The sequence below is a fragment of the Papaver somniferum genome, chromosome 7 (assembly GCF_003573695.1).
Source record: "Papaver somniferum cultivar HN1 chromosome 7, ASM357369v1, whole genome shotgun sequence".
In the NCBI taxonomy this organism is placed as follows: Eukaryota; Viridiplantae; Streptophyta; class Magnoliopsida; order Ranunculales; family Papaveraceae; genus Papaver; species Papaver somniferum.
Window position 1 is genome coordinate 55,664,197 of NC_039364.1, and position 25,832 is coordinate 55,690,028.

The 25,832-nt window shown below is 35.6% G+C and overlaps 2 protein-coding genes across 3 annotated transcripts; both read left to right on the plus strand.

The window, feature by feature from the left end:
- Positions 1-2,699: 2,699 nt before the first annotated feature.
- On the plus strand, positions 2,700-6,251 carry LOC113297356 (tobamovirus multiplication protein 2A-like). The gene is made up of 7 exons (XM_026545794.1): positions 2,700-2,832; positions 3,076-3,374; positions 4,367-4,466; positions 4,815-4,895; positions 4,975-5,079; positions 5,489-5,698; positions 5,830-6,251. Exons 2-7 carry the CDS (start codon positions 3,148-3,150, stop codon positions 5,935-5,937), a joined length of 831 nt encoding a protein of 276 aa, XP_026401579.1. The 5' UTR covers positions 2,700-2,832; positions 3,076-3,147; the 3' UTR covers positions 5,938-6,251.
- Positions 6,252-7,592: 1,341 nt separating this feature from the next.
- On the plus strand, positions 7,593-12,163 carry LOC113297357 (type I inositol polyphosphate 5-phosphatase 2-like). 2 transcript variants are annotated; one of them, XM_026545796.1, is made up of 11 exons: positions 7,593-7,889; positions 8,017-8,122; positions 8,206-8,298; positions 8,477-8,564; positions 8,649-8,753; positions 9,173-10,061; positions 10,143-10,327; positions 10,482-10,590; positions 10,701-10,849; positions 10,966-11,182; positions 11,446-12,163. In XM_026545796.1, exons 3-10 carry the CDS (start codon positions 8,259-8,261, stop codon positions 11,168-11,170), a joined length of 1,770 nt encoding a protein of 589 aa, XP_026401581.1. In that variant the 5' UTR covers positions 7,593-7,889; positions 8,017-8,122; positions 8,206-8,258; the 3' UTR covers positions 11,171-11,182; positions 11,446-12,163. The 2 variants fall into 2 exon arrangements, with proteins under 2 accessions (XP_026401581.1, XP_026401580.1); XM_026545795.1 differs by having other exon boundaries at positions 7,596-7,889; positions 10,966-11,190.
- Positions 12,164-25,832: the final 13,669 nt, after the last annotated feature.

Sequence of the window (25,832 nt, forward strand, 5' to 3'; positions counted from 1 at the left end):
GACTTGATAGACAAATCTGTCTCACACAAAAAAAGTCTATAGGATTGAATAAATCTGTCTCCCACAGAAATATCCAAGAGTTTTTGTTCCGTATTTTGATAAATCAAGGTAAACAGGAACCAATTGATAAAGCGGACTTATATTCCCGAAGAACAACCTAGTATTATCAATCACCTCACAATAAACTTAATCGACTAGCGAAACAAGTTATTGTGGAATCACAAACGATGAGACGAAGTTTGTTTGTGATTACTTTTCTATCTTTCCTATCGGAGATATAAAATCTCGAGCCAATTATTTCAATTGCACTCAACACAATGGAAACAACAAGATCAGACCACACAACTACAAAGATAATAGTTGGGTATGGTTTCACAATCCCAATGAAGTCTTCAAGTCGTTAACCTACAGGGTCTCGAGAAGAAACCTAAGGTTAAAGGAGTATCAACTCTAGTTATGCAACTAGTAACACGCATGAGGTGTGGGTATTAGTTTTCCCAGTTGCTAGAGTTCTCCTTTATATAGTTTTCAAATCAGGGTTTGGAATCCATGTTCCTTGGTAACAAAGCATTCAATATTCACCGTTAGATGAAAAACCTGATTCAACCAAGCTAATATCTTTCAACCGTTAGATCGAACTTAGCTTGTTACAAACAGATAAAATGTACCCTCATTTAGGTTTATGTAGCCGTACCTAAACGTGTACACCATGTTGGTTCACAAATAGTTAAACGAGGTTAGCCATATGATTACTCTCATATCAACCTTATTCATCTTAACCATAACTAGTTAAAATGACTCAAATGAAACTAGTTAAAGAGTTATTCAATTGTTTAGAAAACACAATTGAAATCAAATCGGTTTGATTCACTTGAATCAATCATGAACATTATAGCCATAGTTTGCAAATATTGCATTCCTTATGATTTAAATGTTTAAGTTCATGGACTTGACCGATTTGAAAAAGTAACCATCTTAAGTATGCGTACTTAAGCAACCGGATTTGAGTTTGTAAAGTTTCCAAACTCAGCGGAAATTTTCGGTTCAAAAACTTCCGTCAGTATGCGTACGGGTATGCATACTTAAGGTGACTAGTTAAGAGTTTTGCCAAAACCAAACTCAACAAAAATTCTCGGTTTGAGAACTTCCGCCAGTATGCGTACGGGTACGCATACTTAACCTGTCTCCTTCACCAATTCCGTATACACACATATGCATACTCTTGGCTTCCGGTTTATGGACTTATACACTAATGTGCGAACACACTATATATGCTTATATCCAAAGATGGTTACATCATCAAATCTTTATTTCAATCATTGAAACATTCTTCTATAATGTCAATAGCCGTTTTCACACACTATTAGCATCAAAGCAATTTTCAAGATATTGAAATAATCATTATTTAAACCTTCCAAGTCTTACACAAAATGATTGTATCACACAAACCATGTAAGATGTTATTCGATAATTTTCTCATGATATAAGATGAACTTGGTTGAAGCGAAATCTTACCAACACATATTTCGAGAAATATGTAAGCGAGATATACTCAGCTCGAAATCTCAAATGTGTATAGAGAAAACTATGTCGTAACACGACTTATGTCTCAATATAGGAGATAGTAGAAATAGACTTTCCAAGTGATAGATAAGTTCAAGTCTCCACATACCTTTGTCGAATAAGTTCCACAAGCTCTCCTTAGTGGTTTTTCGTCTTCAAGAGATGAACGTCGAGAGATTTAAGCTCAGCTACACTATCTATGTCCTAGTCCGAGACATCTACAAATAGGCTAGAAATCAAGACTTATAGTTTTGATCACTAACATTGACAAACATGCTTGAGATAGCAACGCATGCGAGTTTGACCGAGCAATGCTCTAACACTAGTATACTAGTCACAAAACCAAAACGCATGCCTATGTTGAATCATTCAACGTAAATATTTTTTTTTTTACTTTCCGCTGAATGGAACAACGCAGATACCGTGGAACATTCCACTCAGCGCTGAACCAAACAACGAAAAATTGATTTTTTTTCTGCACGTAACCATTCAACGAAACTATCTCGCCACTAGTTAGCATTCGAGATATATCTGGAAAGAGAATTAGAAAAGAAGAATATATAACGTTTTTGTCTAACCTAGAAGCCAAATCTAGTCCGTAAGTTTTTGTTTATGGGCTAGATTTGGCTTCTAGATTAGACAAAAAGGGTTGCACATTCTTATCAAAGCATTGTCTATTCTTCAACACTTCTTCTCTCTCCAATATACCTCGTATGTCAACTAGTAGCGAAATAGTTGCGCTGGTTTATTCAGCGCAACCAAACTTCTACTTTGCGCGGAATAGTTCAGCAAAATTGTTTTATTTTTTGATCCGACGACTGAGATGGTTGCGCTGTTCCATTGGGATGACCATAAAACTTAGATGAATATTCTAGCAGACGTAGACTTCTAATCTAGTTAGTTGCTAGATTGGAAGAGCATACGACTAAGCCTAATAAATCAGGTAGCTAGATATTCTTTAAAGTTTTGATAGCATCATTTCATATATCCCACCAGAACTTTCCCACCGTCCTGAATCGGAACCGTTGAATCACCACAATAATCTACATGATTACTCCACGACGTCCACGTAGTCGTCCTATCTGGATCGTCAGATTTTTGTCTACCAAAATAAAAAAAACAATTATTAATTCCGACTTTCTCCTCTTATTTTTTTATTTCCAGCTAATTTCTTCTTCTTCTTCTGAGCATTCTCTCGAGAATCTCAATACCTAAACAAAAACGAATTCCGTCTCTGTAAATTCACACATCTCAAAAATTCTTCCACCTGTAAGTAACTCATTTAATTTCACAGGATTCTATTAATATTTCTAAGGAATTTTTGTTCTTCTAACTAATTCACAATCTACCATACTTTCTCTTTTAAGATAAAAAAAGTAGACGATCTTGTCAATCTCGAATTAAACTCCTAAATTAATTCGATTTTTTCTTGATTAATTGTTAGAACTATCCGATGTGGGTTTCTGTTTCAGATGATTATGGTTTTTTTGGATTTTGTTGTTATGAATGTAGGTTTCAGCTCTGTTCATAAGGTTATGAAATAGAAGAAAATTGGTGTGGAATTTGCAGAGTGAGAAAGAAAAGATGGGTTGTAGAGGATGTTTCGAATGTTTACTGAAATTTCTAAATTTCTTGTTAACCCTAGTTGGGTTAGGTATGGTTGGATATGGAATTTACTTGTTTGTAAAATGGAGAAGAATCATAGATAACACGCCAACTGTGAGCAGTCAGGAGTTTGTACAGCTTGGTAGACCTATGTTGCTTATTGTATCTCTTTCAGGCAGCATTCTTGATCACCTTCCTAAAGCTTGGTAATCTCTCTCTCTATTTCTTCCCTTTCCTCTTTCGAAATTGACCTTAATATGCTTGATCATTGGATAACTAAAATACTCAATGTTTCCGTAAAAGTAATTGGAGATGCAAATGAATGCTGAAGATTTTAAAGTATCTTGGTATATGTCTATCTCACCATGAAACTTTGTTGTTGATTTTACTTAATTGAGTAATGTTTGCTGGTCTTATCCTTGTACACTATGCGGGACTCTGATTGACAAGTTCATTGCCCTTCCTCTCTAATTAGGTAATGGCGAAAATGTGATTGAACAGACCATGTCTCCTAAGTGTCTTTGGGTACCCAATTGTACTTTTTCATAATACTGGCCTTGGCTGATTTTGTAAATTTGTAGTTAGACTCCGGGTATGCTTTTGCTATCCTACTGTCATCCACAAGATTATGTTGTGAATAGCGTGGTTGGATTCTAGTTTCCTGGTTTTGATCTATGTTCTCATTTTGCCCATTAGTTAATCACCTGGTGGCATACTTAGAAAAACTGAAGTCACGTAGACCTTCCCTGTAGGCTGTTAGAGACAATGATATTTCGAAAATGCGTTTCTCCACGCTCTTGTTGTCCCACTACACCCACAATAAATTCTATATTTGGAATCTCTGGTTATTAAGCACCCACGTGTATAGAATCTGATGTCGGGCCTTTTGGGAGTAATTAGTTAAGGACATCTGGGAATACACCAGGGCTCAATTTTCCCAGACTTTTTCGCCTTCCTACTTTACTAAGTTTTTTTTTTTCTTTTTTTCATGCCACTTCTTCCTAATGTTCCTGAAATTCATGTGCACATACAACCTTTTGTTTCTTGCTCCAAGTGTTATTTCATAAAACCTCAAAATAGTTGCCGATAAGCATCTCCGTAAATTGGTACTAACTCTGTAAAGCAGGATTTCCACTTTCTTTTATTGTAATCAAGCTTATATTACACGACTCCATGCGTTCTCTTTTTTTTTTTCCAGGTTTATATACTTATTCATTGGTGTCGGAGCAATACTATTTGTCATATCATGTTTTGGCTGTATTGGTACCCTTGCCAGGAGTGGATGCTGCCTCACTTGTGTATCCCTATTACCTACATTTATTTTGGAACCTGAATGTTTGCAATTGTCTTACTCTATTTCTGCTACCAATTTCATATTATGCCTTTATCGATCCTTCTTTTCTAATGGGTTAAACGATTTTATAAATTATTCTCTTCAGTCTCCATACATGCTTCAGCATTTATAGTGCACCTGTTATAAACATGAAATTTTCCCACTACACAACCATCACAAAGGGTCATTGTTGTCTTTCTTCTCAAACTGCTGACTCTTCCATTAAGTTGTTTGTCACTTTGTTATAATTAAAAACTGTGTCGCATCTTGTTCTGTACTTTCATGACAAAATGTGTTCCTTAAACAAACTTAGTATTCTCTATTGGTCATCTTATTGATCATGGCAGAGCTGGGATGTGCGGCTTTCATATTCTTTGACAAGACCTGGAAAGACGTGAGTGTTACACTAACAGATGGCTTCTTCTTTTTCCTGATTACAAGTCAACTAACTAGTGGTCGTATGGTTTTTGCAGGCAATACCGGATGACAAAACTGGAGATTTTGATATGATATACAGTTTCCTGGAACACAACTGGAAAATCGCAAAATGGGTTGCACTGGGTGTTGTTATTCTTCAGGTAAAATTAAGATGAAAAACATTTCTAGATTTGCTTTAAAAGTCTTATCCTTCAGCACTCAGAACACGTGGTTGGAAGAAGTCTTTGTGCTACTTTAAGTTGCAACTCCCGGAAAGCTACAGTGGTGAATATGGGGAAATAAGAATAACAGTAACGAAGACTTCATATCCACTGTGAAGTCATTGTAAGAAATATCAGATGTTAAAAGAATGAATTGTAACATTGTGAAATGCGGTTTATGCCAATACCTGAAGTTCTTATTTTTGTGATACAATTTTTTTTTTGAGCACAAAGAAGAACTCGCTAGTAGTGTTTCTGGTGTAATACTTAATTCCTGTCACGTCTGCTAGCTAATGAAGCCTACTACTAGTTTGACCTATTTGCTTTGCTCAATCATTTTTTTGTGCAGGCACTGTTGTTTTTATTAGCGCTTATGGTTCGAGCAGCAAACAGACCTGCAGATTATGATAGTGACGACGAATACATTGCTCCAAGGTCCGGGGTTCGTCAGCCATTGATAAACAGGCAAGGTGTTCCTGCAACAGGCGTGCCTGTACCTACCCTCGATCAACGCCCCCCTGGTAGGAATGACGCATGGAGTACACGAATGAGGGAAAAGGTATCTTAGACTAAAAATCTAAAAGATGAAATCCAGTGGTTGTTACATTGGTATCTAAAACAATTGTTTCAGAATCGTTCTGTATTTAATACTTTGCTTGTTTTTCTTTTTGCATGGATGTCGATAAATAGTATGGGCTTGACACTTCTGAATTCACTTACAACCCGTCAGAATCAAACAGATACCAACAACCGGCAGCAGCACCAGCAGAGGAAGGGAGCCGTTGCACTATAATGTAGTTATAAAATGATTTGTTTGCATAAACTGTGGGTTTTCTGTCGAATTGAGCTCTAGTTCTCGAGGAGGGTTTTTGAAAATAGAATTCTGTGGGATTGGTGTGATCATCTTTTTTTTTCCTCTTTTGTGGGATGTATAAAAATACAAATGTATCAGGAGCTCGTTTTCTTTCTTATCATCCGCTCTGTTTGTTTCGGTTATTCTACCTCTACAGTTCAACTATTAGTAAGATGACATTAGTGTAAAGAAGAAGTGTTGATTCTTAATCTTATTTAGAGTCCCCATTTCGTGGAGGTAAAACTCAATTATGATGGAATGAATTCTGTACATTATTCTAAAGGTTTTATCTTCCATAGTCCACAGGTTTCATGTCAGTGTGGTGTGTAATGAACGAAGCCCGTGGAATCTCCCAGTTCATCTAAGTTGTAATACCGGGAGGATGTGAAACTAAAAATCAGACATTCTCACAACACTTCTATTTAACTTGATAAACCAATTGCACTGTGATAACGAGGATCTGTTGATTTAGCAGTTGACTTTACTAATCTTTTAACGGCTATTGTTTAACTTTCCGAATCAAGCAAGACAACTGCTGTACCGTAAACCAACGACGCATATATTCTTTTATTCTTTTCCACTTTTATTCACCGACCTTAAAAAACAAAATAGTTTTTTAACGGTCAAAAATGCGCCAGCAATTCGAGCACAATAATGAATAAACGCTCGGCTCAAGTCCCATTTTTATAGTGCCATTGGTCCATGCTACCTACGTACACACTCCCCCCACCATTTTCTCCACAACCTTCTTCTTCTATTCTTCTTCCATTTGATGTAAACAGTAGTTCACTTTACAACACTTTCAAGATCATGTCTTTACTATACTTTTCTTATCCAGTATTTGGTTCTTCTCTCGTGTCTTTGTCTTTCTCTTTCCTTTTCTTGGGTGTTTGGTCTTCATTCATTGTCTATTCTTCTTGGTACTTTCAGTGAAACCCTCCATTTTCTATACAGCTGTTTCACATATTTGTGTATTATACCATTATACTGTACTTGCAAATTTTGTGGGTTTTTATATATTTGTTTCTATCTTTTTGAGAATGTGGTCATGAAAATCTTGTTTTTATTATATATAATGCCCAAGTTGAGATTTTTTAATTAAATCCAAGTCTTTATTTTATTAAGGACAAAACTTCAATCTTTGTGTGTTTAATTAACAATAAAATCATAGTAGTATTAAATTTGTAGGTCTAATTCAATATCTATACTTTTTGTCTGAAATTCATTATCTTTGAAACAACAAAAAACCCATTAGTATCACTGTATCAGTAGTTTAAAGTGGGTCATGTACTATATATATATATATATAGTCATTGTTGGTTCTTAATTGAATATCATTGTTACACCATTTAAGAATGAACCAATTTTTCCAAGCTTAATCACTGTCATATGAGATTAGATATAGTGGAGGTGAACATCAATTGAAAGAAACTATTCAGTTTTCTTTCTTTTCTCTAGCTCTTAATACTGACAAAGACAATTTTTTTTCTTTTACTTACAAAGAAAATCTTTTCTGACACTGAATTTCCAAGAATGATATTTCGAAGAATAGGTTGGCACTGAATTTGATAAAACAAAAAAGATGTGGTTAAGAAGAGTTGAAAGGACCACTTAGTAGTAGTAGTATTTTCCAAGTTGGGGATTTTATGGGTTAAATTCTTCAACTTGACTACCTACTTTTTCTATGTCCTTTCTGTTTGTTGTTTATTTAGATATCTTCTCATGGGTATCAACTAGACTTGGCACCGTCAATCGTCATGTTAAATACTACTAGGCCGTTGGTGATCCCATTAAGAACAAGTTTACTTGTTGCACTAAGGAGCAGAAGACCAGTGGTGTCATAAATTCAAAAGTTTATAGAGGAAACATGAGAAGCAGAAGAGGAAATAAATCAGAGGTATTGTCAAAATTGAGCTTACTAACTATTTGATCATTGGTGTGTGTGGTTTAGTGACATGTTTGTGTTTTCTCTTTAATGAGGTTGTAATACAAGTTGAAATTTTAACTGGTGGGTTTTATTGCAGTCATTTTGGCCTTCCCTTGTAATGAAAAAATGGCTAAATATTAAGCCCAAGGTACACGAATTCAGTGAAGACGAGGTTGATACCGAGACGGAGAGTGAGGATGATAGTAAGCTATCTTCCCTAAGTAAATTTGACATACAATTTCCGTTTTGTTGTGTGATATCTTATTCTTATAACTTTCAAATCCAGCTTGATCTTATAAAGATTCGGAAGAAGACGTGGGCAGGGGACGAAACGGTAGAATGCAGGGGAACCAATCCATACGCCCACTTCAAGATTCAGGCAATTATTGAATTTCTGTTTCAGTTGTATAATACTAGGATTGAACTACTTTGTATTCTGAAATCCATGCGCTCGTTGCTACGAAAATTAGTAACGAAATCACAGCTTAAGTGACTCTTCCTTTCCAGTATATTGCTTCAGATTCTGTTTTTCTTATTATTATATTTGATTATTTCAGGGTTTAAGCCAAAGGAATATCAATTAAAACATAGAAGAGGAAAATCAGAAACTTTACGTCTTCAGTACATAAACACAAAAGAAGTGAGGTATGCCACTAGTCTCCCGAGTCCTTTGTTACTTTCATTTTATCAAGTTCTTGAATATACGTTGTCCTTCCTTTTTTTCTTCAGGGTAACAGTAGGGACATGGAACGTGGCTGGACGACATCCGTCTGAAGATCTAAAGATAGATGACTGGCTGTGCATGCAAGAACCAGCAGACATGTATATTCTTGGGTGCGTATTTTACTTTCCATGTCAGAATTAAGAATTTTAAAGCGCATAAAACATGCCTACAGCCTATATCCACTTGTTTTTCTTGTTATTGCCTCAAAAATTACTACCCCAGCTTCAACTTTATGCTTCACTGTTAGTTATGTTGCCGTTGCCTCTCAGTGTGTTATCAACCAATGAATTAGCATATAGTATTTTGATATTTTCAGAACTTTTTTGTTGTTGTCCATGAAATTGACAAAAAAGGTAGATACCAATACTTCAGAAATTGCATGGTTTATCCTTCTTGAGTCTATGTTTTCTTTGACAATTTAGTTTGACAAATACAGTGACATGCCATGGGTGATTATATCTGTGCTCCCCCTGATGAAGAACATTGTATTACTTTCTGAATTTAGTATTGAATTCTATCCTTGACGCAGTTTCCAGGAAGTGGTTCCGTTAAACGCCGGGAATGTATTTGGAGCAGAGGATAATAGACCAATTCCAAAATGGGAAGCTCTGATTCGTAAGACTCTGAACAGGTCTTCACAACCTGAAACAAAATTCAAAAGTTATAGTGCACCTCCCTCTCCAGTATTCAGAACATCTGCTGCGGACGATGTACTTGCTGAGGAAATTGATGTCTCTGAAGTAGTAGAGATTGTGAACGAAGAAAATTTAGAGCTTCTCAAGGGTAAGGAATTCGGGCGACAAGAACCAAATGATTTACTTAATACAAGCAAGAAATTACAGTTACAGAGAATTTATGGGATAGACAGTGACAGGAGAATTGATTGGCCTGAACTCTCGTTGGACACACCATTACAAGTTTTTCCTTCAAGGCCAGAACTTCGGAGAGTTCTTAGTACTTCTGGAAGGGTTGGGTTTGACTGGATGGGCAAACCTCAATTTTTTAGTAATCAAGACTTGGCAGTAGATGGTGGACTGAAAAGAGTGCGCCATAGTTCAGGCAACTTAGGATTACACTGGATGGAAAACCAAGAGAAGATTGATGTTCTTCATTCACTTTCTGATGTCTCTGACAAGTCTGAAAATGATGATGATGATGATGATGATGATGATGAAGAAGAAGAAGAAGAAGAAGAAGAAGAAGAAGAAGACTCGCAACTAGATTTTGAAGGGGATGATTTCGAAACTGAAATCGAAACAGAAAGCAAAAAGGTTCGCGCTAAATATGTGCGCATTGTTAGTAAACAAATGGTGGGAATTTATGTATCAATTTGGGTCCGTAGGAGGTTAAGAAGGCACGTTAACAACTTGAAGGTTTCTCCTGTTGGAGTTGGTCTCATGGGCTACATGGGAAACAAGGTAATGGGCGATGTCATAACTCAACTGAACCTTTTTGGCATTCATGTAATCACCTGATATCTAATTTCATTGTTAACACAGGGATCTGTTTCTGTCAGCATGTCTCTCTTTCAAACACGACTTTGTTTTGTTTGTTCTCATCTGACATCTGGTCACAAGGAGGGGGATGATCAGAGGCGTAACTCTGATGTCAATGAAATTTTAAAACGAACACAATTTTCTTCACTGCTTGCTGCAGATCAAGTGGAGACAATCCCATCTCATGAGTGAGTCCATGAAACATGTATCTTCTTGCGCATTTACTGTTACAAACTCAAGAAGTCTCTAAGTTCATTTATGTGCAAGCTAAATTGATCACTGAAGATTTTTTCAGGTTGTTATAACATAAATTTCTTATTAAATTTTCTTAAGTTGAAACAGCCAGATATTTTGGTTTGGGGACTTGAATTATCGTCTGAATATGTTGGATGCTGAAGTGAGGAAGCTTGTTGCCAAGAAACAGTGGGATGGACTGATCAACAGCGATCAGGTAATACTCATAGTCCCAACAAACGATACATTCTTTTGTTTGTGTTTGCTATAAATTCTTTCTTTCTGACAAACCGTGAATTTATGCTAATTGGAGATGTTTTATTGCAGCTAATCAAAGAACTTCGCAGTGGACGTGTTTTTGATGGATGGAACGAAGGGACAATAGATTTCCCACCTACTTACAAGTATGAATTCGATTCAGATAGATATGTTGGTGAAAGCCCAAAAGAAGGAGAAAAGAAGAGATCCCCAGCATGGTATGCACAAATTCTGAGGAACCAACATCAACTTGTTTGAGTTAATAATAAATCCGTATCTACTAGAGAAACTCGAAAGTGAAGTGTGTATTCATATGCATGGGATTGCGATGCAGGTGTGATAGGATACTGTGGTTCGGGAAGGGAATCAAGCAACTAAATTACAAGCGAGCAGAGTTGAAGCTTTCAGATCACCGTCCTGTAAGTTCCAACTTTTTAATTGACGTCGAAGTCTTTGACCATCGGAAACTCCGCAGAGTTTTGAATTTTACCAATGCACAAGTGCATCCGGAGGTCTTTCTCGAGGAGGATGTGGAATGAGAATCTTCACAGGTAAACAGGTAATTAATCTGGAAAGTAACCTGGATTATTGAGATAATTATGTTAATGTTATACAAGTATACTATTGAGGTTGCAAAATAACAATGTTATGTATGGAGCTTAATATGTTCATAACAAGTTTCATCTGTAGCTTGCGTTCACTAACCCTCGCTTACAGCTGAGAAAAATGTGTTTAACATATTAGTGCAAGAGGTAGATATAGATTTAGATTTTGCAATCGTTCTGAAGTTTGTTTTCACGTTGTTTTTTTGAAGGTTGAAACTCATTTGTGGAATAACACCGAATCAAGAGCCCAACTGTGCGTAGGACAACCTTACGTCCAGTTACAAACAGTAAAATGGACAAGATGTGTGAGGCTTGGCGGTTAAACTTGGATACAATCGACATCCTGAAACCATGTAGCACTTCACTACGACATGTGCCACTTTTCGATCTTAATTGGCGGCGTTTATGTAACAAAGGTGAAGCCGTGAAGTGAAGAGCAAAACAAGATCCTAACGTACATACACATAAATATACACACATACACTTAAAGGTTTTCTCCCTGAAAACTTTTGGGAGCTAGTATATATGTTTTTAAGGATGGCTGATTCAGATGAGATTTTAGTGTTCATCTCGGATTAATATGGGGTTAGTCGTGGGAGAGCTTCCGAGACTTTAATGTATTTTGGAAGAATGGACAAATCACTTGACACTTGTTAGTCGTGGGATAGTCTGCTAAAACTTTTTATAATATGTGTTAGTGGTGAAAAATTCATAGGAATTTTTCCCAAGTCCCTCAAAAACAACATGCATTAGTCGTGGGAGATTCTAGTGGTCAGCTCAGATTAACAAGGGGTTAATCGTGGAAGAGTTTTTGAGATTTTTATACATTCTGGGAGAGTGGATAAATCACTTGTTTGTCGTGGGATAGTTTGATAAACCTTGTAATAATATAATCTGTGTTAGTGGTGAGAGATTTACAGAAATTTATCCAAATTGTCTCGTAAATATGCATTAGTTGTGAAAGATTATTCTTTTTAAGCCCTTAAGATCTTTCTCAGCGGTAAAACTCTAAATTTGAGAAATTTTATAGTCTGAAGGAAACGGTAATTCCAATGGAATAAACAAATAAGCATTAATTTTTATTTCTGAATTATAGGTAAAATAACAGCCGCTCAAAAGCTATAACTTGAACTCTAATATATCCATATTTTAACCTCATCTGGATTCACACATTCTCTGCACCTCTCTCTCAAATATTGTCATGTAAATCTCTCATTAAACCTTTCTTCTCACAACCTTTTGCCTTTAGATCATTACCTTGATTATGTAATATAATGAATATAATGGATGCTTCCTTTATCTCAACGATGGAAACGTATAAAAAAATCGAATTGAAGGACCATACACTTTTTTTTGTGCATTGCATACGGTTCTGGAATGGAATCTTTTTTTTTGATAGTAAGAGGAAAATTCATTACGGAAAAGAATGAGTTACAAATATTCTATCCTCCAATATTGCACTGGCAATAAAACTTAGTGGATGTGAAGACCATACTCTCGAAGTTTTAAATTCCTAACATGCACACCCAATTTATCAACCGGCTTATTGCACTCTCTACTTATAAACTTGCGACACCAAAGTGGGTTATTGCATAACTTAGATTTAATGTCTAGAATCAAAGACTGATTTTCCCAAGCAACTTTCTGGTAATTTCCATTAACCACATCAGCATCCATCTGTGCATCCAACTCGAAGCATGCATAAAGTGTTACGATCTCTTTTGTCAATTTTATTGCTAACAGTAGTCTACCAAACTCAGCATACTCCGCGTCTAGGTATCTGTTGGCATAAATACATTTTCCTTGTTCATATGTACCTGAAAAGAATGTGAATTATTAGTCTGATACTGATGTAGTACATCTTTTTACGTATCAACTATGACATTTGATTCCTGAAGCGTGTATCAGCTGTGACAGTTGATCCCTCGTTCTTGTATCAACTATAATAGTTGATCCCATCCGTTTGTTTCAGTTTGCTTGCCTTACAAGTATTTTGTTTCCTAGTTTGTTTAGCTTTCGTTTTCTTTTCTGTTTAGTCGGTTTGAGAACCTATTTAAAGGCTATGCCTTCTTGTTTTGAGAACACATCTTATTATCAGTATTATTATCAAGTTTGATTATCAATCTTTTTACCTTAGAATCTAGATCCTAGAATCAGATTTTAACTAAGTTCTTGACGGAACTTCATCTATCTTCAAAACCTAAGCAACTAGTTTGCTATATCCTGTCTGTGCTACACTAGTTGGTATCATAGACAACATTTTTAGATTTTTTTATCTAGAAACATATCCTTTACACAGCTTCCGCAACAACTCAAAATCCTTAATTTTCAAACAACCTACCTTTTCGTTTCAATGGGATAAAAGTTTACACAAACTGATATTGATGCCCTTGTCAAAGCACTTTTAAAACCATTATCAACAACCCTCATCACAGAGCTTAAACCAGAAATTGAAACAAGTATTTCTTCTATCGTAGAAAAGAAACTTGAATCACATGAACACTATCTTATTAATTTATTGAAACACACGAGTCTAGATGAGGAAGGTATGCCAGGTTTAACTGATGATAAGGATGTCAATACTGAAGAAAAGAAATCAGGAGAAACAAAAGACGATGACGTAACTAAACGTAAGAAGAATCCTTTTGTTCAAAATAATTCTGTTCCAGAAGAAATTTCCAAGTTTCTTACGTTCACAAAACAATTTGAGAGATTTCTTAATAGTCCTTATAAGAAACTTGCAACTGTGATAATAAACAGTGATGAAGATGAAGACAAGGCTGAAGCAGAATTAGAAAAAAGCTGGGAAGATGAAAGAAGATTGAAATCTAATTCTTATAGGTTTTTACCAGAATATAAATTGAAAGCTTATATACCCAACTTCCACGGCGGTTTACATATAGAAGAATTGTTAGATTGGTTTTATGAAGTAGAATCGTTTTTCAACTTCATGGAGGTACCTGATTCTTCTAAAGTTAAATTGGTTGCATATAAACTGAAAGGTGGTGCTGCAGCTTGGTGGGACAAACTTTGTGATGATCGTAGAAAATATCTCAAACCTCCTATACGTACTTGGAAAAGAATGAGAGACATGTTAAGAGATAAGTTTTTACCTAAAGATTATATGCAGCAACTGTTTCTCAAACTGCAAAACTATCGACAAGGATCTAGGTTGGTTGAAGAATATGTAGCTGAATTTTATAGTTTAGTTGCACGTAACCAACTGAATGATACTGAAGAGAAGTTAGTTGCGCGTTTTATAGATGGTTTGAACAACTTAATTCAACATGGGATGACACAATCCGTGTATACTATGGTTGAAGCTATACAACAAGCCATTAAAATTGAAAGGCGTGTCCTCAGTACTTCTTGACAAGTAACTCCACGAAAAGCTCGTTATCAACATTTTTATAAAGCTGCCAGACCATATACCTTTTATGGTTACCAGGGTGATAAGGGATCAACAGTCGTTGTTGATCCATATTCACAAGGATCAACTGCCTTTGTTGATCCACATAACATAGGCGCCAGCCAATCGCATCAACAACAACAAACAACATCTGTTCCTTCAGAATCTGCTCCAATGATGCATATACCATATGCTAAGCTACCTCAGGCTACTCCACAACTAGATGTTACTCGCAATACTAGAGGTAATCAATTTCAACAACAATTTCCACCATTATCTAAACCCTCTAATACTTATTCAAAGTTTTGAGGAGATAGATGTAACAAGTGCAACCAAACTGGCCATACTTCTAGTGATTGTCGCAAGTTTCATGCTTACATTAATGAAACTCAGGAAGAAACACAAGAAGAAAAAGAATTAGGAGATGATGAGTTTAATTATTTACAAGAACATGAGACTTATTATGCATATTTTCTTGGAGTAATTCAACCAGTTTTAATCACTGAACCTTGTATTACACAAAGACATCATATTTTTAAGTCTCATTGTATCATTAAGCAGAAGCTTTGCAACATGATAATTGACAGTGGAAGTACAGAAAACTATGTTTCTGCACAATTGGTTGAGAAGCTTGGTTTACATGTTACCCTTCATCCAAAACCGTATTCAGTTGGTTGGATAAATATCTCTTCCACTCAGCAAATCACTCATCAATGCTTAGTAAAGTTTTCTTTCCCTGGATATTCAGATTATGCTTTCTGTGATGTTATTAACATGACTGCAACAAGTTTATTGTTGGGGAGACCTTGGCAGTATGATATTCGTGATGTTCATAACTGCTATGAGAATACTTATACCTTTGTTCATGAAGGATTTACCAAAGTTTTATGGCCTTTACAATCTTCTTCTTCACTCAAAGAACCAGCAAACAAGAAGACTACTGCGTTAGTAGCTACAATTGTTCATTCTTTGAACACTCATTCATTGAGTTCTCATGAAGTTGCTAAACCTATGGTGGAGATTCCAGACAAGGTACAACCTTTATTTTCTTCTTTTAGTGACTTATTTCCTGCTGAGTTACCAAATATTTTACCTACACTTAGAGATTTACAACATCATATAGATTTCATTCGTGGAACTTCTATTCCTAATCAACCTCATTATAGATTAAGTCCTAAAGAACATGAGATACTACAAGGTCAGGTTGATGATTTGGTACAAAAAGGTTTGATAAGACTTAGCAAAAGTCCTTGTGCTAGTCCAACCTTTTTAGTAGACAAGAAGGATGGTGGACATCGTATGTGTATAGACTGTAGAGCTTTAAACAAAGTTACTATACCATATAAGTTTCCCATACCAAGAACTGATGATATGATTGATATGCTTTCTGGTGCTAAAGTGTTTACAAAGCTTGAATTGCGTAGTGAATATCATCAAATACGTATCCGTGAAGGTGATGAGTGGAAGAAAACATTCAAGACAAAAGAAGGTTTATATGAATGGTTGGTAATGCCTTTTGGTTTATCTAATGCTCCTAGCACTTTTATGCTTCTCATGAATTAAGTCTTGCAACCTTTTCTTGGAAAATTTGTCATTGTTTATTTTGATGACATCTTAATCTTTAGCAACAGTGAATAAGAACATCTTACACATTTATCTCAAGTTTTTAAGGCTCTTCAAGAAAATGTTTTGTACGTAAACTTAAAGAAGTGCACATTCTTTACAAACAAAGTCACTTTCTTGGGCTATGTTGTGTCAGATACTGGTATTTCTGTGGATGATTCTAAAATTAAGGCAATTGTGGAATGGCCTACTCCTACATCTATACGTGAAGTACGAAGTATTCATGGGTTAGCTTCGTTCTATAGAAGATTTGTGAGAAAATTTAGTACAATGGAAGCTGGTTTGACAGATCGATTGAAGTGTGATACTTTTGAATGGACTGAAGAAGCAGATAAGAGCTTTAATCTCCTCAAAGAAAAATTGTGCAGTGCACCTGTTCTTGCCATGCCAAATTTTGAAAAACCTTTTGAAATACACGGTGATGCTTCTATTGTTGGTATAGGTGTTGTTTTATCTCAAGAAGGACACCCAATATAGGATCCGAATCTCGCACAGAAGAATATGCTTGCGAAATTACTAACAACACATCGCGAAGACATCGCAGGATGATTTCAGAAACGACATAACAGATGACATCAACTTAAACATGAGAAAAGTATGATGATCTTGCGAAAATTAGGAATGTTGCGAATGTTACATTTGTAAGCTTGCGAAAATACCGCAATCCAGATCCGAAATTAGGGGAAATGTTAGCTGTACATTAGCTGTCATCCACTATGTAAACGCCTATATAAAGAGAAAGGCAAGAGAGAGAAAGGATATAGATAATCAGAAAGAGAGACACACTTTAGGAGAGGATACATTCTGAAGAGAGAGAAAGTAGAATTGGTTGTATTATTATTATCTCCTTCTTCTTCCTCCTTCAAGAACCTAGAGCTCCAAATACTCATTAATGGAGTCTCCATGTAATCAAGATGTAATTACAAATAATCATAGTAAAACCTAACCCCGTGGATGTAGATCATATTGATCGAACCACGTAAACCTTGTGTCTCTTTACAATTTTAGCATTCTTATCATCATTTTTATATTTAGATCTACAAATTATTACAAGGGGCGTGTTGTAGGATTTCCTGCAACTACATTTTTGGTGCTAGAAACACGGAGGAGTAAAGGATTTATCCCTCCTGTAGCTTGTTGGTTCAAGAAATTTCCATGAAGATTAGCTACTGTTCATATTTTTCTAGATCTACAAAATTTAGGTTCAAAAATGGAAATTTTATGGAAGAAATCACACTTTCAGAGAGTAAACATCATCAACAATTCAAAGACATGAAAAGAGTGAGAGAAAAAATTAGTTGTTGTGGTGAAATTTAAGGAAAAAATGGAAATTTCAGTGGAATATTTTCATGTTCAGGAGAAAGCAAGAGGCATTTTGTGAAGAAACAAGGGAAAGACGAAGATAAGATAAGAGGCAGACGCTGTAATTTCTGTCACAAACAGAAATTCGCATAGATGGTTTAAGGTTGAGCGAACAACAAATAGGTCACGGGTTCGAATTCGCAGAGACACATATTTTTCATTTTCTTCTCATTTGCATGGGAGAATAAAAGAATAAGGAAAAAAGTTATGCGTAATTTCGCAGAGAGGTCCTTGCACAATTGGTCCAGAGAGCAGTATGTGCGTTCGTGGTCGCAAGTTCGAATTCGCCTGCGAACATAGTTTTCTTCTTTTTTACAGAGAGCGAAAAAATGAATAATTTCGCAATATTGTTTCATTATTTCGCAAACAAGAGGCAGCACAATTGGTCATGTGCGAAGTTTATGAGCTCATTGTCGCGTGTTCGATTCCCACCTCACGCGTGCCTTTTTCGCATAGTTATATTTTTAATCTATTAAGGGTGAAGATGAGGATAAAGGTTTACAGTTGTTTAGTTATTTCGCACAGCAGAGTTGTCACGGATGATTCAGTGTGATACTTCGCAAGGAGAATGTCATGGGATCAATTCTTGCCACTCGCATATTTGTTTTTGATTATTTCGCATGAGAGAGTTCGCACACTTGGTTCGCACAGAAAAGAGTTGATGATTATTTCGCACAGAAGAGAGTTGATGATAATTTTGCAGAGATATTTCGCAAAGAAGAAGCTTGCACAGTTGGTCAGGAGGCATGAATGAAAGCAGCAGGTTGCGGGATCAATTCTTGCTTCTCACATGTTTATTTTTGTTATACGAAATTTATACAGAATTGCCTCTCACACAGTTGGAATTTGATTACTTCGCAAGACCTTTGATTATTTCGCAAGAGAGGCTTAGCACAGTTGGTATGGTGCGAGAAAATCCAAGAAGCAGGTCAAGGGTTCAAGTCTCACTTCCCACACTTCTTTTTGTTGCGCGAAATTCATACATTTCAAGGCATTTATTCACTTCTTTGACAACAACAACGACTCACATGAAATATAAGTATCACTTCCTTGAACATTTTACTTTATATTAAGATCGAATAAAAAGATTTTTGATTTAATTTACAAAAAGCGATTCAATCGCACGATTACAAAGATTATAAAGATTACTAAGATTTCAAGATTACAAAGACTTCAAAATTACAAAGATTGCGAGATTTCAAAATTACAGAAAACTGAGAAAATTCAATTTATATGTTTCTCTAGAGTATTTATTTTGCAAAGAATAAAAAGATTTTTGATTTGATTTACAAAATGCGAAACAATCACAGAATTACAAAGATTTCACAATTATAAAGATTTCAGAATTATAATGTATTAGAATTTCTCTTGAATATTTACTTTGCTTCAAATGATATAATATTATGAGAATGAAAGAGTGGATGAAAGAAATGACAGAAATGAAAGAATGAATGAAAGAATAAAAGAACAAAGAAACGCGAAAATTTCTCAAGAGACAATCTAAGATCCATAAAAATCTAAGATTAGAATGGGGCGAACCTTTATGGTGTACACCCTAGTTCGCGAATAAAATTTCGCAAGAGGCAAATGTAAGACCTAAAGTACGTCATAGAAGGGGGTACCTGTAGCATGACTCAAGGAAAAGGTTACACCGCCCCTGGAACCTGAGTCATGGAGATTTGGGGTCAATAAAGCCCATCGGGGAGAGGCACCTTGGATTCTCAGCTTAAGCATATGACTTAGGTTGGGAGACTAAGGTAATAAGGACTCTCCCAAGGAGTGCGGAATATGATCAAGGTGCCGAGGTACACGGTTGAGTCAAGATTGCCAGGGGTTTCTGGAGCGTACCTTTCCATTCTTGACAATTCTTGGCTTATACTGCACTCGGCCCGAAGAAAACCCCACTTAGGGTGCAGTCTCGTAACCATAAGCCCTATAGGTAAAAGGGATAAGAGGCTGCGAAAATAACTGGTTGTTGTTAAGACTAGATGGGAGGAGCTAACCTTGTATGGTAGAAGTACGCCTCCTTGAAGGGGCAACCAGGGGGGAGATAAGGGCGGCACCCTCCATTAGGGAGCTGATAAGTGTCTTAAGACGCAAATGTCATGAGGCTTTTTACTCGCAAGGAAAAGATAAGACGAGATCAATGGGTCATTACATGAAAATGTGAAGACATCCTGCGATTTCGTCGCAAGACAGCAATGTCATGGGGCTTTATTTTCGCAAGAATATTTAGGCCCGTCATATTGTCGCAACAATCCTGAAGAGGCAATAATACAAAAGAAAAAGTTAAGGAAAGATCAATGGGTTTTTGCATGAAAGTGCAAAGACGTCCTGCGATTTTGTGGCAATGACAAGAGGTGGCAAAATAAGACCTTTAACTAGGAAGGCAAAATAAGACCACATAAGAAAATGAGTAAGCAAGTAAGCTTGCGAGAATGATTATATGTAAGCAAACAAGCTTGCGAATATGTACATGGAAATGAAACTGAGACAGTGAAAATGCCGCAGACTTGATATTATGATCATACTGTTATGAGATACTAATAGTGCAGGAAAGAGGGAAGATGAAACACAAGTAAGAACTTGTGAAGAACAATAACTACACTAAAAAGAATGCATACACTAAAGAAAAGGCAGGGAAATGAAGAATGAAAGCAATTTAGAGCTACATCAATTTTAGACGGCAAAATGAGCTAAGTAACACAAACCTTAACTATATATTGCAATAGATAAGCATTCTCATCATACAAGCATCATACTCGCATCATAAAAGCATTGCATAAGCATTTCATGGCATAAACTTCGCATACACATTTCATAACATAATCATCACTTAAGCATTATGTTCGCATAAATACTTTACAAAACTGTACGGAATAATATTGCAGAATTTCGCAATAATATCGCAGAATTATTCAGGATTTCACAGGATTATTCAAGAATTTCGCAAGATTATTTAGAACTTCACAGAATGATTCAGAATTTCGCAGAATGATTCAAAATTTCGTAGAATGTGTCAGAATTTCGCAGAATATGATTCTTACGAATGATGTGATTATCTCGCTCAATTATTTCGCACAATTATAAGCAACTTGAAGAGATTATGCTATCGCATGAGCACAAAACATGAGACAGAGGCAAGATAAGAATGAAGAAACAATTCGCATATTCAACATTTTCTCAAGGATTCTACCCTCATAGATAAAGAACAGAGGCAATTATGGATTACCAAGAAAATATTTTATGTTCTTTATCTTCTCGGCAAGAATCACCAAAAATGGAGTATAATTTCGCAATACTTCTTATTCACAATCAAGGACGAATACTTCTTATACTTCTCAAAGGATACTTCATACTTCTTATATATTTCGAGGATTAAGTACTTCTTATACTTCTCAAAGGATATTTCATACTTCTTATACATTTCGAGGATTGAGTACTTCTTATACTTCTTCAAGGATACTTCATACTTCGCATACTTCAAGGGTTGCTACTTCTTATTTACTTCGCAACGTTCCAGAACTTCACAAAAGAATAGAGGCAAGTACGTACTTTTCAAGTCCGATATTCTTTCGCTCGTTCCTCCAACAACTACAACAAGGTAGATTTTTTTCTTAAAGATCGCTTTTCAAGCAATATTCAAGAAAAAAGAGGCAAGATGTAGGATCAGAATCTCGCACAGAAGAATATGCTTGCGAAATTATTAACGACACATCGTGAAGACATCGCAGGATGATTTCAGAAATGACATAACAAATGACATCAACTTAAACATGAGAAAAGTGTGATGATCTTGCGAAAATTAGGAATGTTGCGAATGTTACATTTGTAAGCTTGCGAAAATACGACAAGCCAGATCCGAAATTAGGGGAAATGTTAGCTGTACATTAGCTATCATCCACTATGTAAACACCTATATAAAGAGAAAGGCAAGAGAGAGAAAGGATATAGATAATCAGAAAGAGAGACACACTTTAGGAGAGGATACATTCTGTAGAGAGAGAGAAAGTAGAATTGGTTGTATTATTATTATCTCATTTTTCTTCCTCCTTCAAGAACCTAGAGCTCCAAATACTCATTAATGGAGTCTCCATGTAATCAAAATGTAATTACAAATAATCATTGTAAAACCTAACCCCGTGGATGTAGATCAAATTGATCGAACCACGTAAACCTTGTGTCTCTTTACAATTTTAGCATTCTTATCATCATTTTTATGTTTAGATCTACAAATTATTACAAGGGGTGTGTTGTAGGATTTCCTGCAACTACACCCAGTTGCATACTATAGTGAAAAGAATTCAGATACAAGGAAGAAGTGGTCTACTTATGAGTTGGAATTAATTGCTCTTGTTCAATCTCTTAAGAATTGACATCCTTATCTTATTCACAGTGAGTTTGTTGTCAATACTGATAATCAGGCACTTAAGTTTTTGAAAACTTCTGCAAAGGTCAACAGAATGCATGATAGGTGGTCATCTACTATCAATTAGTACACATTTTCTATTAAATATCAGAGTGGGAAACTTAATCAAGTTGTCGATGCTTTGAGTCGAAGATCTCATCTTCTAGTTACTCTCAATCATGAGAGTTTGGATTTTGATTTCTTAAAAGATTTCTATGGTGAAGACAAAGAATTTCAGAAACTCTGGGGAAAAGTGTGATTCTTCAACATGCAGTGTTGATGATTATCTCATTCAAGATGGTCTTCTTTTTGAAGTAAATCGTTTATGTATACCACAATGTTCTTTACGTCTTCATTTGATCCAAGAATTACATGGAAGTGGACTGGGAGGACATTTTGGACGTGATAAAACTATTGCTTTAGTTGAGGAACGATATTTTTGGCCTTCAATTAAACGAGACATTCAGAAGTACGTACAAAAATGCATGGTTTGTCAGCAATCTAAAGGGAATATTCAAAATACTGGATTATATACTCCACTTCCCATTCCTGATGCACCTTGGTGGATATTAGCATGGACTTTGTACTTGGTTTAACACGTACTGCCAGGAAGAATGATTCTATATGGTGGTTGTTGATCATTACTCAAAGATGGCTCATTTCATAGCATGCAAGAAATCTACAGATGCCTCCAATGTTGCTTATTTATTTTTCAAAGAGGTAGTACGTTTGCATGGAATTCCCAAAACAATTACTTCTGATCGAGACACTAAGTTTTTGAGCTACTTTTGGAAGTCCTTATGGATGCGTTTGGGAACTAAACTTCAGTATAGTACAACTGCTCACCCTCAAATAAATTGACAAACTGAAGTAGTCAATCGATCTTTGGGAAATATGATTAGAGCCAAAGTTATTGGAGGAAAGGATAAGCAATGGGACAATTTTCTTCCAAATATGGAATTTTCTTATAACACTTCAGTCAATAGATCCACAGGTAAGACACCTTTTGAGATTGTTTATTCCAAGGTTCCTAATCATATTTTGGATTTGGTAGTGCTTCGCAAGATGCGTAAATCAAATGTTAAGGCAGATAACTTTATTGAGAAAGCTTCACTCATACATCAAGAAGTAAAGTCAAACCTTGCAGATTCTAATAACAAATACAAGGAAGATGCAAATCAACATAGAAGACTAAAGACTTTTGATGAAGGAGAATCGGTTATGATTCATCTCAGAAAACAAAGATTTCCTACTGGTACTTACAACAATACCAAGATGAAGAAATATGGACCATTCAAGATTTTGAAGAAAATCAGTGATAATGCATATTTTGTTGATCTTCCATCAAATTGGAACATCTCTAATATATTCAATGTGCAAGAGATTTTCACTTTTCATGGAGAGAATGAAGTTCTTTCTATTCATTAACTCAAGGACGAGTTTCTTTCAAGAAGGGGGGGGGGACTGATGTAGTACATTTTTTTACGTATCAACTATGAAAGTTGACTCCTGAAGCGTGTATCAACTGTGACAGTTGATCCCTCATTCTTGTATCAACTATAACAGTTGATCCCATCTGTCTGTTTCAGTTTGCTTGCCTTACAAGTATTTTGTTTCCTAGTTTGTTTAGCTTTCCTTTTCTTTTCTGTTTAGTCGGTTCTTGAGAACCTATTTAAAGGCTATGCCTTCTTGTTTTGAGAATACAGCTTATTATCAATATTATTATCAAGTTTGATTATCAATCTTTTTACCTTAGAATCTAGATCCTAGAATCAGATTTTAAATAAGTTCTTGACGGAACTTCATCTATCTTCAAAACCTAAGCAACTAGTTTGCTATATCATGTCTGTGCTACACTAGATACCAGTATGATGTTCATTGTTATATTTTTTATATGATGTGTCACAACAAATTGAGTAAAAGGAGGTTGCTGCTGGACTCTAATGAGTCTGTTTTTCGTGCTCAGCTGGGTAGAAACTGCATTGTTTCGTTTCAACTCCATTTCCTTTCCAGTAATGCTGTCATTCAACAACTGAATATATCTTATAACTTCAATTGGGTTTGGTATTGTATCCTGAAATATGCAGCTGCATTGAGCTTTTCATATCTCTCAGGACGTATTTGTCGTTTTTCACCATCCAGTCGTCATCCAAAGTATTAATTATATTATCCAATCTGCTAGCTATATTACTACTAATCCGATCTATACTCTGACTTGCTCTCGGAACTGACAACTAAACTTCTCTAGGAAAAGAACACTTCATGAGTATATGTTGTATTGTTTTTACCCCATGATTACATATCTTGCAGACTTTTCCTCCATAGTTCATAACTCTCGCCATTCTTTCACTAGAAGGTACTATGTTAGTAACACATTTCCATAGGAAGTGTTTCACTTTAGGTAGAGTTTTTAAGCTCCATAATGTTTTCCTGAACCTAATTGTTGCTTCATCATAAAGATTTACTCTATGTGTTTGATATCCATTAACTTCTGATATGCTGATTTAATAGTGAACTGTCCACTTCTTGTTAAAGTTCAAACAAGCTTGTCTTCATTTGTTATGGGAATACGAATCTGAAGTATTATCTCAGCATGAACTTACCAAGCCTTAGTGTCCTGATCGATTCAGTCTGACAACATAAGATAATTGTTTGCCTCTTCAATTGAAACTGATGGTATTGGTGGAGTGTTTTTACCAAGTAACCATCTATCATTCCAAATTTGTACCTTTCTACCACCACCTATGACCCAAAAACTGAAATTGCGTACAAACTCCATGATGTTATGAATGCTTTACCAGGCCCATGTGAAATTATTTTTCTATTTTGCATGAAGTGCAATAGTATTAGGAAAATAATATTTCAAAACATTAGGCCAAAGTTTATCTTTCTGGTGACATAATTTCCAAGCTGACTTAGCCAACAAAGCTTGATTGAAGCAAGATAAATCTCTAAATCTCATGTCATCATAAGCTTTTGCTTTACCAACACTAGGCCATGAAGTTAAATAGAGACTTTACCTTTCTTTTTTTACACCGAAAGTTTCTTTGGACTACATCTCTTTAATAGTAATCTCCGGTATTTTGAAGACTCACATATGATGATGGCATTATGTTTTGACCATTACATACTTATCCACTTTATTCATGAATTTTCCGTTCCACTTAGATAACCTCACTTTCATATTTTCAGCTAGGATTTTTTTTTGTTTTCTTTATATTTAGGAATAATAGAATTCCCATATATTTCTCTTCAAGATACATTTTCTTCATTTTAAGCATCTTAATAAGATTCTGCAGTATCGCAGATGTATATGCTTCGAGAAGAAAACAACTGATTTCTGGAAGTTTATTTACTGACCTGAGAAATTATTGAATTTGTTGATAATTTTTAGGAGGTTGTTCACTTTATGATTGTCATCTTTAGCAAACAACAAATAGACGTCTGTAAAAAGAAGATGTGTCACTTGTGGTGCATTTTTTTTATATATTTATGCCTTGTATTTTCTTAGCTTGTTTAGCCTGAACAACTGCTCTAGAGAACCTCCAAAGTAAGCGGAAACAAATAAGGTCATATTGGGTCACCATGACGAATCATTGTTCGCTTGAAGAAATTGCATGGTGCACCGTTGGAGAAAATTTGGTTTTCAGATGTACTTATACATTCGTGTACAAGCTAGAAGAATTTGGTTTTCTGATGTATTTATACATTCGTGTACAAGATGCAATGACGTGTCCCTCCACCGATATTTTCCCAAATTAGCCACTGCGGTTATCCGGCAATATGGGGTTCTC